Genomic DNA, 13,446 nt, shown 5'->3' on the forward strand with positions numbered 1-13,446 from the left:
ATTGAATGACTGGAGCCTCTGAAGAAAGTAGAGTTGGCTCTGACCCTTCTTGTATACAGCCTGTTCTTAGCTCAGTCCAGCTTGTTGTCCAGGTGTACTCCCAACTATTTGTAGTCATGCACAGTGTCCACATCCGCTTCCTGGATTGAAATAGGTGTAGGGGGAGTTTTCTGCCTACTGAAGTCCACCACCAACTCCTTCTTCCTACCACTGTTAAGCTGGAGGGGGTTCAGCTCACACCACTAGGAAGGAGTCCACCACACCCCTGTACTCAGCCTCCTTTCCCTTGCTAATGCAGCCCAGAATTGCAGTCGTCCAAGAATTTCTGCAGGTGGCAGGCCCCTGTGTTGCTCACCACAGTTTTAGACATGTAGCCCTGCATTCTAAAGCTGCGTTTCCACCAAGCAATCCAGTTCGGTTCAGTTCAGTTTGTCAAACATTAGAACTGTTATTTTTGCATTTCCATTGACAAAAGTTTCGGATGGTACCAATAGAATCACTCCATTCTGTCCTGTTTTTTGTTACCCTTCTGCTCAGGTTCCAAGCAAGTTGAGCCGATACTAAAAGGTGGAGTTAAAACACTGGTCAGAGAGGATCGGAGCAACCAGAGTCGTCTTGTCGTCTGCGCTCTGATGTAGGATTTCCCAAACTCTCCTGTTTTTTGTCTTGCTCCCTGCAGCCTTTTCTCAACCAAAGCTTGACTCGCAGGGCAAGCTGAATGGTGTTGAAGGCACTGGAGAAATCAAAGAACATGACTCTTACAGTGCTACCCGGCCCATCCAGGTGAGCATAGGCACAGTGAAGATGATGGCGTCTTCCACTCTCACCTTTTGCTGGTAGGCAATCTGAAGGGGGTCCAGTGATAGTTTAACCAAGGGCCGTAGGTGTGACAGGACCAGCCTCTCCAGGGACTTCATTAGGTGGGAAGTCGGCGCCACCGGTCTGTAGTCGCTGGAGGCGATAGGGTGCGCCATGTCTCCAGACTCAGGCTCAGGTTTAAGATGTGATGGAGTACTCCACACAGCTGGGCAGCACACACTTTGAATACCTTCAGGTTGATGCCATCCGGACCCGGCATGTGCACACACTGCACACTAGCATTGACAGCAGAGCAGGTGAGAAGAGAGCTGAGTAGATTCCACCCAGGCAAGGAGTCTACTCAGTTCTCTTCTCCCCTGTGCCTCTGTCAAGGCCAGTGGGCAGTGTGTGAGAGGCACTGTGTTGTTGAGGAGAGCTGGTGTGGGGTAGGAGAAAGCCGATGTAGTGTTATTGGTGAGAGATGGTGGTGATGGTTCCAGCTTCCTCCTGTAGCTGTCCTTGCCCTGCTTAATCTTCACCTTAAGTTCTCTCTGAATCCTTTTCACCTCCTCCCTCTGGCCCTCTTCCTCTCATTCAAGAGGACCTTGATCTGGTGACCCAGGTTTTGTTGTTAGGGATATAGCGTACAGTCTTTGTTTGAACAACATTATCCACACAGAAGTCCCAGTGGCTCCAAGGACTACAGACCGGTGGCACTGACCTCCCACATAATGAAGACCCTGGAGAGACTAGTGCTGGAACAGCTGCGGCCCATCGTCAGACCCCTCCTGGACCCCCTTCAGTTTGCCTACCGGCCCCGGCTGGGAGTTGAGGACGCCATCATCTACCTGCTTAACCGCATCCACACCCACCTGGACAGGCCGGCAAGCACGGTGAGGATCATGTTTTTTGACTTCTCCAGTGCTTTCAACACCATCCGGCCTGCCCTGCTGGGAGAAGCTGGCAGCGATGCAGGTGGACGCCCCCTTGTGTCCTGGATTGTGGACTACCTGACTGGCAGACCACAGCATGTGCGGCTGCAGCACTGTGTGTCAGACAGCGTGGTCAGCAACACTGGGGCCCCTCAGGGGACTGTCCTCTCTCCCTTCCTCTTCACCATCTACACCACGGACTTCAGCCACCACACAGAGTCCTGCCACCTTCAGAAGTTTTCTGATGACTCTGCTGTGGTGGGATGTATCAGCGGTGGTGATGAGACGGAGTACAGGGCTGTGGTGGGTAACTTTGTTTCATGGTGCGAGCAGAACCATCTGCAGCTCAATGCGACAAAGTCAAAGGAGCTGATTGTGGATCTACGGAGGGCCAAGGCACCAGTGACCCCGGTTTCCATCCAGGGGGTCAGTGTGGACATTGTGGAGGACTACAAGTACCTGGGAATACACTTAGATAACAAACTGGACTGGACCAAGAACACTCAGGCTGTTTACAGGAAGGGCCAGAGCCGTCTCTATTTCCTGAGGAGGCTGAGGTCCTTCAACATCTGCCGGACAATGCTGAAGATGTTCTATGAGTCTGTGGTGGCCAGTGCTATCCTGTATGCTGTTGCATGCTGGGGCAGCAGGTTAAAGGTAGCGGACGCAAACAGACTGAACAAACTGATCCGTAAGGCCAGTAACATTGTGGGGGTGGAGCTGGACTCTCTGGCGGTGGTGTCAGAGAGGAGGATGCTGGCCAAACTACACGCCATCTTGGACAGTGTCTCCCACCCGCTCCATGACGTGCTGGTCAAGCAAAGGAGTACCTTCAGCGGAAGACTCATCCCACCAAAGAGCACCACAGAGCGCCACAGGAAGTCATTCCTGCCTGTGGCCATCAAACTATTTAACTCCTCCCTCTAAGGATTAGTCTGTTTGACCCTAGGTCACTAAACTGGTCATTGAGCATTACATCTCCGCCATAATTAATAATAATTGTGCAATATTCTGTTTACTACTCAAGTGCAATATTAGTTTTCCCTTGTTAGTTTTTCCTATTTATTGTTACGGATATACCTCAATTACTCTCGACAGTACATGCACCTCCGCTCTTACTATTATTTATTACATAATTAGTGACATTGTATTTATACTGTACTTCACCATCTACCAGTAAACCCACTTGGTACTCGACACTTAGTTTATCTTATACTTATACCAACATGTTACTTAATTTATTTCTGACCTGTTTATAGTGTATAATATCGTTTTCTCCTGTGTGCACTGACGTAAAGGCGAGCTACTGTAACAAAGAGTTTCCCTACGGGGATCAATAAAGTATTTCTGATTCTGATTCTGATTCTGATATACCCTGTTATACAACCTGTGAGCTCATCAATGTCCTCTCCCTGTGAATTACAGAGCACATGTTTTTCTCATTTCTGGTCGCACTGCTTCTGTCCTCTCATTGTCTGTGTGGAGTTTCACCATAGGCGGGGCTCAGGCAGCTCCTAGTGTTACCAACTTGGCAACTTTCTTGCTAGATTTAGCGACTTTTCAGACCCTCTTAATGACTTTATTTCTAAAACTCAACTAGTGACAAATTTAGTAGTGAGTTTGTGATTATTTGGCTAAAGATTTCTCTATCTCTCCTTTGCTGCAACCGACACAACCCCTATGCCCTTAAAATGACAATAATATCATTTATCGCAATTATTGCTGGGACAATATATAGTCCAACAAAAGTAGTTATCATGACAGGCCTAATACCAGGTCCCCCAGCTTTCCTCTTGCCACTCTCCCTGCAATTCCTGTCTGCTCGTACAGCCATCATACAGACACGTTGAGGTCAAGGATGTCTTTGTGTGACCATGTTTCCATGAAAAACAACACACTGCTCTCACGATACTCTCTGACTCCTCGCCAGGGCTGCTAGTTCGTCCATCTTGTTAGCCAGTAATCTCACGTTTCCCATTGTGATGGAAGGCAGATACGGCTTGTATCGCCTTTTCTTCGCCCAGCATTTCGCTCCTGCCCTACATCCCCTGTACTTCCTCCTCAGCTCCTAGGGGATTACAGGTCTTTCCCTTGCCAGTATGGTTGGTTCGAAGTGATGACAACAGACCTCTGTTTTGGTTCCATATTGTTGTGCGAGGATAGAGATGTAGTTTAACAAAAGTGTCCCCATGACGAAGAACATGTTGAAAACTCTCCACCTCATCGTGGGACTAACTAAACTAACTGCACACACAACTAAGCTAAAAACAAACAATAAACAAGAATAATTCATGAAAAGAGCAAGAAAAAACACAGAGCAACTGTTGCTGGCTGCCACTCGTACGGCGCCGGAACCCGGAGACTTCAAGTGAAGTTCCTCTGTCAGTTTGCTAACTATGCCTTTTCTCTATTTGTGCTACTGTTAGCACTACATGTTAGCATTTACCATCGTCCCATAGTTGCTAAATGTTTTACAGAAGTCGCTGTTACATAAAAGTTATCAAAGTTACATAGGCTTGCTGTAACAGTTTGTCTAAATTAAACCAAATGGACTATTTGTTCATTGTCAGACCCTTGCAACAAATTTGGACGTGAAGATTTCAATGATTTATTACATTGGTGGACTTCCAGACTGCTTTGAAGATTGGGAGACACCATATTTGTAAGGTTTCAGTTGTATGCTCTGCCATGCATTGTACCTAGATTATTTTTAAAATACAGTGTTCTTTTTAAAAATGACCACAAAGAAAATATGCGGCTACAATGCTGTTATACACATATTACATGTTCGTGTTGATGTTCTTTTCATGGTACTAGTTGTTGGTAAACATTCTACATTGTGCTTGCATACCGCAGATGAAACAGTTTGCAGTTAAATGTTTAACAACATTTACATGTTTAACAACATTTAACCTCCTCACTCTTGAAAGAAGGAGGGAGAGAAGGAAAGATCAGAGGGCACTTATTTGGCACTTATGTAACAGACTTCTGTGTAATTCAAAATTCTCTGTAAAAGATGATGATAAGGGACTAATGTTTCAAACACAGGTTGCACATGCACATGCAACAAAGGTGGTAATACTGACCTGTCTTATTCTGTCTGAGGAGGGGCTCAGGTATCCAGAGGACATGGAGCTCAGGTGGAGTGTCACAGCATCTGCTGGAAACACATTACTGACATCAGTGTATTCTTATAAAAATCACAGGCATATATTTATCACAGTAACAGGAAACAGTTCAAAATATACGTACAGTAACTTCTCAAATATGAGATAAATGACCAGGCCTAAATTTACCTCAATAGCAGAGAGAGCCAGGCCTTTATTTCTAATTTCCCATGTTTTATTATATTTTAGTAAGAAGACTCCCTGTTTTCTGTTACTGTTTTAATTGGCTGTTGATGAAAACTCAACACTTCCTCCATGTTTACCTGTTTTCCTGATATATTCACCATAATGGACATTTCCACAGCACAAATTCCATCCAGTTCCAACAGTACAACATGTCATACCCATTTTTAGTCTCTGTTCTCAGTTTTTATTTTGCATTTCTAATTTGTATTTGTAATTGTATTTTGGTTCTTACTTACCTTGTTTGTTTTTGTCATTTATGTGACCTGGCTGCTAACACTACTAGTACTCTATTTTTTCCCTGTCACTGCCATGTTTTGCCAATTTTATGATTGCTGTTAGGGCGGGTTCACACCAGTCTAGTTTAGTCCTGTTGAACCGAACCCTGGAGTGCTTACCCCCTTGGTGCGGTTTGTTTGGGTCGGTGTGAACGCCGGACTCGAACTCTGGTGCGGACCAAACAACTGCTCTCTGGTCAGCCTCGAAGGGGTGGTGTCAGACCACTGTCAAGGGAACTCTGGAGCGGTTCATTTCTGGTGTGAACACCATTCGAACCAATCACAGGAAGCTTACCATTGTATGTGTCATTTTATTGGTTAAAAAAGGTTTTATCTTCCTGTTTTGTTGACTGGTGAATTAGTAGCGCGTTTGCGACCAAAATGAGAAAACGTTGTCATTTTTGGTAGGATCGCATCAGAACCAGCCGTCTTCTGTGATAAGACCGTCTGATAGCAGAGCATCTTCCTTGAAATGCCTGCATTATTAAATGTTTTAATACCCGCTGTCTTACGAGACGTTGATATGCGCGGTCCTCTAAAGTCTGCTATTTCATCAACATGAACAGAACCTGATGATGCTCCATGATATACGATATCCAGGTAGAACTTTGGGGGGTTTGTTGTCTTTTTACCCACCGACTGTATGACCAATAATCAAATTAGATTTCCACCACATGGCTTTTTTTTGGGACCGTTTGAGTTTTGCCTTTGTGAACAGAAAGCGGACCAGTTCGAAAATGTAAACAGTGTATCATCCTGCATCGCATTGTTCGATTCAGGGACCGGACCTTTATGTGTGAACCCTTAGTCTATCGTCAATGAAGCTCAACACTTCTGCACAAATGTTCCATAGTAAAAGCCTTCCAGTGGCTCAAAGGGCATAGTCCCTCCTGTTCCTGAAAGGCTTTCAATTCAAAGCATCAGCAGGAAGTGTTGAGCTTCATTGACAGCAACAGTGATTGAAAAAACAACAACTGGAAAGATACATAGATAGATGTACTGATGGAGTTGGTTCTGTGGAAATACATTATCCTGAATTTACCATGTGAGCTATTATAGTACAGGTAATTCAACCCCCCCCCCCCAAAACATGTATGAACGCTGATAGAAATAGTATGTCCATATATGCTTTGTAAAATGGACGATGGTGGTTTGCCTCCCTTATTTACCATGGGGATCTGTCACCTGCACTGGATAATTGGCCTCCAAGGACTGTGGGAGAAACAAGGGCAGACAAGATAATATTAGAAAGTAAAATGAGTAAAACTAAAAACAGAAACACCCTCTTAACCCTCTTCTTGGGAGCTTTACATTCAGTCTGTTCATGAGACTGAGGCAACATTCAAGATGTCTGTAACTGTGGAAGAAAATGACTCTCTTGTGTGCAAAGACAGCCTGCTACAACCTGTTCTTCAATGAGCCGTTGGGCACTAACAATCACAGCACAGTGTGTTCAGTTATGGTACATTTCTTAGCAGATTACCGTAAGACTCTGCTTTCTAAGGAAGAACAGTGAAAAATCAGCACAAAGCAAACTGGATAGAAGACAAGTCAAGACAATGAGACACTTAAACAAACACATGACTGGAAGAAAGAATAAAGAAAAGGTGCTCACAAATTCTGCCACAAAGCTGGTGGTGTCTGTGTCCTCCACAGGTTCAGAGCTGGTTCTGTCTGTTACAAAAAAGGGAGAGGCTTCAATATTGTGACTATATGCTGTCACATCCACTCATTTCATCCACTTCCTACATATCACTAAAATATCAACCTGATGCACAGAAAAACCACATCCTCCAGTCAACAAGTATATTCTGGTATGTGAGTATGACGTAGTTTGGACATGTTAATGTAGGCAGTAAAACTGGGTAGTAATGACACATGATAATTTTAATGAAGTAAACCGTAATTTTGAAGGGCAGGAAGACTTTTTTCATGATATTGCTTTATGTCATGAGCCTATTTTCTTTCAAACTACATTTGTCTTGCCAAATACAAAAGTGTGAGTTTAGGCATGTTTACCCTCCACTTTATCCCTGAATAAAGCAAACCAGCTTGTAATAGTGCATGTATGCTTCTCAGAAACATTGAAAATACTGTTCAGCATCATGGAAAACTCTTAAATCATATGCCCCCAGCACTGAAAAGGAATATTTTTAAGAAGCACATTCCCAGATGAGTTTGGAGGGCAACACAAAGGCAGCTTTTCAGCTCCAGAAAATACCTGGACGGGGGGTATGTGGGCCTTCATCAGTCTACTTCACTGTAAAGCCATTGTATCCAAAGAGCTCCAAATAAAGATCTCTGCTTTGGCCTTTCTTGGGTTACACTCTATGACGATGAAACTTTAATTTGCATAGGAAACTAGAATTCGGATTAAGTGATCAGGTGTAAGCAGGCTGTTTCCTACATGCAGCTTTCAAGGTGTTGTTCACCTAAGAGACAGCAGTCATGTACTGTATGTAGATCACAGACAGGGTGTAACCAGCCTGTTTGTCAGCCTAAGACCAAAACAACGTGTTAGTCCATCACTCAATACTTTTGTGACTTCCCTGTCTGTGGCACCCCAACTGCTCCAAGTGAGCTGCTCAGTGGCTAGCAGATCAGACTGTGGTTGTACTGGACAGCTTTCAGGTGTGAATGTGTAACTGTGTGATCATGACACGTTTTTAAAGATTTATGTCTTCAGTAGGAACCAATGGGCATGGAGCTGAGAGCCACAGACAGGGAAGGGAAGTCACAAAAGTATTGAGAGATGGACTAACACATTGTTTTGGTCTTTTCATGGGATTTGTTGACAATAGGAAAAATATAGAATAAGACTTATCCTTTAATTGCGATTCAAACTGTAGTTGTGGATGTTTCTGCATTGTGCAATATATTACAAATGTCTGGTGAGAGAAAAAAAGAGCCAAGGTGGATTGAGGAGGATAAACTTTGTGGTGGTAAATGAATATGAAAAAAATGTTAGGTGCAGAATACAGGCAGAAATATGATGCAAAGGTACCCTCCAGTCTGATATAATAAATGTGGCAAGAAATAATGGACGGCACTAAGTAGTTTCCCTGTCTGAAATGAAATGATTTTTACTGTCTCATGTTAAGCTACAGAATGTGACAGTAAAAATGTCAATTGTTGCGTGAATTGTTGTACATTTGAGAACTGGGTTTGGTCAAAAAAAAAAAAGTTTTAAGAGATGCACAAATTCATCTAACAAAACTTAATGTGTTCCTGTAGGAATGTCTATAATCCTCAAAAACCAAACAAAGATCTTTAATTCAGCAAAACCCCAAAATACTGCAAGCTTTCTTAAACAGTCTGCTGCATTTCCCAAATCAGTGATTACTTGTATTTGTTACTCAAATGCAACCACATCCGCAGAAAGTAAATGTTCATAATTCCGTAGTTTAAAGAACAGATGACAATCCCTTGTGCAAATGTTGATATTTTGAAAAGCTGATTTGCAAAATGCTCTAAATACAACATTTAACAGGTAAAATGATAAAGGTGAAGATGATCATTATTTTTAAAATTCTTAAATTTTCCACCATCAATAACTCCGACAAGCCTCCCACATAAATTAGCACTCCTTATGACACAGACACTGAACTTTCTATGGAGGCACATGGTTATAATTACAATGTCTCTTCAAACACACACACACACACACAAAATATTAACTCCTCTGTACAAGATTTATATATATATAAAGAAAGTAAAAGGTATTTAAAGTATCTGATTATTTTAACATGTCAGACAAATTTTTGTTACTCTCCATGGATTTTCTTAAGTCATTAGCCTTATAAGGAGCAAGCGCTCAATCCACCATGTACTATCAGTCCACTATGTCAAAGTAGTATTTTTCCAGTGTATGGTGCTGCATTTCCTGGCTGCCAGTAACTCTATATCTCTACACGAGTTATTACGTGTAAATAAACTGTCGTGTCTTGTAGTGACGGTGGATTTCTCATTATGGAATTAAATGTTTTCTTTTTTAAACAGCAGAGACAACAGGAGGTGGCAGCCAGTGTAATCCATTAGAAAGGAAATGAAAGGTAAATCCCCATTACCACAGCTTCTGTATAACAGCCCACACAAGACAACTCGGAAATGTTGATTCTCTATATTTCTAGAAAATAGTTATTATGTATTGAGTATGGAATCAATAATTAAAGAGGAAAACTGACATGCTGAACATACTACAGACTTGCTTACCTTTTCCATTTTTGTTTCATTCTGCTATAACATTCATTCAAACCACCCTTCTTTATTATATTTTTTAAAACCTTTGGACGTAGAGCTATAGAAATTTCATGCTATAAGCCTTGTGGGTTATGGGTGCCAGAGATCTTTAAAGGACTCACCATACCATTAGCTTAGCATTTTCAGCCAATTGACAACAAATTGCCTTTACCTGACATTATTGCTGATCATTTTCCAAAGCATATCATTCATCTGGTTTCAGAACAAGGCATGGTACTGAAACTGCTCTGGTGAAAGTTGAGCTTAAAGCTCAGAATCAGCTGTAAGAGAAATTCATTTTCTATTCTAGTTGTTTTGGACCTCAGCACAGTCTTCCATACTGTTTATCGCCACATTCTCATTGATTGGAAAAATAGATGGTGGTCGCTGTTTTCAGTCCTACCTATGGGATAGCAGCTTTGTTGTCTCACTTCAAAGCTTCTCATTCCAAAAAAAATTAACACTCCATGTGCCTCAAGGCTCTTTCCTGGGTCAACCACTGTGCAGTTTTAATATTTTACCACTAGGGGGTCACTGTATCGATTTTCATTGCTGTTCATATGACACCTAACTCTATATAGCTGTTGATCCCGATGACCCAACCCTAACCAACGATTCCACAAAACCCCAAATTACTAATGTCTAATGTCAACGTTTTGAAAATTCTCTCTTGCTACAATATCTGCGCATAGCAACCACAGCATGGTTGAGGTTAGGGAAAGACAGTTACTAAAAAGGCAAATGTAATGTAAACAGTCCAAAACCCAAAATATATTCAGTTTACTATTACATAAGAATAGCAACAAATCCTCACATTTGAGAAGCTGAAACCAGAGAAATTTTGGCATTTTTGCTTGAAAAATTACTGAAATGATTATCAAAGTATTTGCCACTTAATCAATCATTTCAGCTCTAAAAGCTGTCGCTACAACTCACCATACTATCTCAGCACATTACACCTCAGGCAAGAAATGTGGCTGTGTGAATTACTTGCAGGAGAAAAGCAGCCGTCTCGCTAATCACAAAAGTCCTTCAACGCACCAAAAAAGAGAGTTTTCAAAGGCCGTCCAAGCTTGCAATAGCATTCCCACATCATGAAATTGTAATGTAAAGGCAAGAATATGCTCCCTGTGATGGGTTACCTAAGTACTGGTTACCTGGAAGGTAGACAATCAACCTAAAAATTTAGTGTATTCTTAGGGAAATGATGCAGTAATGTAAAATGAAAGTGATTTCTAATTAATATTCACAAACATGCTAAACTAACAGTAAATGACTTAACATTGCACCCCTGGGTGGTATTCCCCTTTAAATATAGTGTATTAGGTATTAAGACGTACAGCCAGTCACCAAATTATCATGTGTAAGTCGACCCACAGATCAGTTGAGCATTGTCTCTCCCTCTCTGGGAATGCAGGGGCATGTAACTGCACGCTCTGGATAAAGTTCAAGAGATGAAATATAAACCACATCATAATACATTGCTTAGGGCCATAATTCCACACAGGTGAACCCAGCTTTTCTCCGTTTTGACCACCCATGTCTCCTATGAAAGGATAAAGCACAGTTTTTAAGCAGCCTGTGTAGTGGGCCAGTTGCTTTATCATGAGTTTGTTTCCACACATGAATGGAGGTGAATGGCATGCCAATACCTGACCCAGGCCACAGTGAAGTCTAGACTGAGAGCAGCTATATACAGGCACCTTGTACAAACTCTCTACTACATGTGCAACATAGCTGATAGTGGGTGGTAAGTGTGTCTCTTTCACTATGTGTGTGTATTCCTGAGCTGCACAGGATTAGACTGGTATATTAATACTTGTAATACCTCTTTAATGACATAACACCCAATCAAAAATGGATGTTTCTCCCTGATCAGAGTCATATAAAAACATTTTATAACATTTTATTTTTATCACTTTCTCTCTGCAAGTTAGATTACAAGTTTGATACCAATCCTCTCTGTCTGTTAAGTACAGAGGTGGAGTCAGGACATGGTTAGCTTAGCTTAGCATAAAGACTGGAAGTAGGGGGAAACACCTAGCTTGGCTGTGTCCAAAGTTTGTATCTACTTTGTTTAATACACAAAGAGAAATGTAAAAATGTGGTTTTAGGTGGAGTTAAATGCTGAAACTATTTCTTTGACAAACAATTGCTGGGTGCATTGAGTGTGCACCGTCACAGTGATGTTGCCAGGTTTGGTACCATTATGCTTGTACAGAGACCAAATCCAAAACCAGTGTTCCCCGATCATGTCTGGCATCCTGCGCTAAAGTCAAAGACGCTGCACGGAAGTGCTGGGCGGATGGATAAACTCTTGTTAGTCAAGAAATAGTTCGAGCACATAACCTAATATGATAAGTCAATTTTAAATTTTTTGTTTCTGTTTCAGCGACATCCCTGCCCCTGTTACTCTAGATAATCACCAGAACACGGTGGGAACAGTTTTGATAGGAACTACTTTCAATCAAAGTAATAGTCCCTATGAAATCAGAGTATGCAGAGACAGATGATGCAGTTTCAAATTTTAAATGTAATTTTGTCAAATCTTTGAGCGCCACAAACAAAAATCCATTTACCTCCATTATATTGGGGTGGAGACCGACATCTCAGAGACAGATTTCTCAAAACATAGAAAAATAAATCCAAAACTATCTGCATGGCTAGATACAACGAGATAATGTGTTTGTGTAATTTTGGGTTTACAGACCTTTTTATAATACCTTCAAAGCCTATAGCAAAGACTTCTTTCAAGTTTCTGTTGACAGAACAACTTTAAACTAAACATATTTATACTAGTATCAGCAAATAAAAATCCATATTAGTCAAACCCTAGACCTGCAGGCACAAAGCTATTTAATCCACAAGGTCAAATGGGTTGAAACACAAGCTTAGAGTTAAAGAGGGCTTGATAATAAAAGTATATATAACACCAGGATGTGTTAAAACATCTGACGTTCATTAGTTAATGATTAATCTAACTACATAAACTGATCACAATGTTTGTTCTAAAAACTATAGAAGTGGCATCTGATTGGCTCACTAGTACCACTGTCACAGCTGCAAACCCACATTTGCCATCAGTGTGAATGACTCAGTGTGTGATATTTGACTGTGGTCTATGTAGTTTTGACATTGCTCAGCTTTGGTATGAAAGGGTGAAAACAAGTCTAGTGCTATAAAATTACTAAAAACTTACTACAAATTTACTCTAGGATTACTATATGTAAACAGATACAAATAAAGAAAAGAAATTCAATAAAGTTACAACTGAACCATCTTGAACCTCCAGTTTAAACATCGCAGCAACCACTTTTAACTGAACTAAGAAGCCGCATCCTGGCTTAGTTTATAGATGTACTCAAGATCTGCTATAAATTACAGTTTAGCAATTGTGAAGGGAACTACAGTGTATACTTGGATCATATAGGATTGCAGACAAACAGCCATTAACCCGCAGTGTGACTAAACACATGTTCATTATCCTGTGTCAAACACAGGGTGCATGTGAAAGTGGTTTAGGTAACTACAGGCAAGAAAAACAAAGTTGGTTAGGGTTAAAGGTTCTGTATATGAGATTCTGAACATTAATATAGCCTGGCAGAAAACAACTATTTGCTATGTAAGACATAAGATAGATATAAGATATAGTGGAGCAATGGCATCCTGAGCAGAGGATGATGTCACACCCCCTCTGCCTGTGTTGTTATCGCAGCCTCTCCGTGCTTTGTTTGTACAGCCGGTCCGGCCGTGCACATGCGTGCATGTGAGCGCATGTGAGCGCCTCCCTGTGACACTGTTGGCTTTGAGGAGAGCGATATAACGGCTGTTTCTTTTCCCATCTAGCAC

At 41.6% G+C, this 13,446-nt stretch overlaps 1 protein-coding gene across 2 annotated transcripts in view; it reads right to left on the reverse strand.

Annotated features, from left to right (window-relative positions):
- The window catches only part of edaradd (EDAR-associated death domain), a 30,458-nt gene that overhangs the window by 14,849 nt on the left and 2,163 nt on the right, over positions 1-13,446 (reverse strand). Inside the window, exons 2-4 of one of the 2 annotated variants that reach the window (XM_044214497.1) lie at positions 6,974-7,032; positions 6,528-6,570; positions 4,817-4,887 (exon numbers count right to left, since the gene is read on the reverse strand). In XM_044214497.1, the coding sequence (XP_044070432.1) occupies positions 4,817-4,887; positions 6,528-6,570; positions 6,974-7,032 (173 nt within the window). Of the gene's footprint in view, positions 1-4,816; positions 4,891-6,527; positions 6,571-6,973; positions 7,033-13,446 lie in introns of both variants that reach the window. The other variant, XM_044214496.1, reaches the window with a different exon arrangement.

Source organism: Siniperca chuatsi, linkage group LG11 (assembly GCF_020085105.1).
Source record: "Siniperca chuatsi isolate FFG_IHB_CAS linkage group LG11, ASM2008510v1, whole genome shotgun sequence".
Taxonomy (NCBI): Eukaryota; Metazoa; Chordata; class Actinopteri; order Centrarchiformes; family Sinipercidae; genus Siniperca; species Siniperca chuatsi.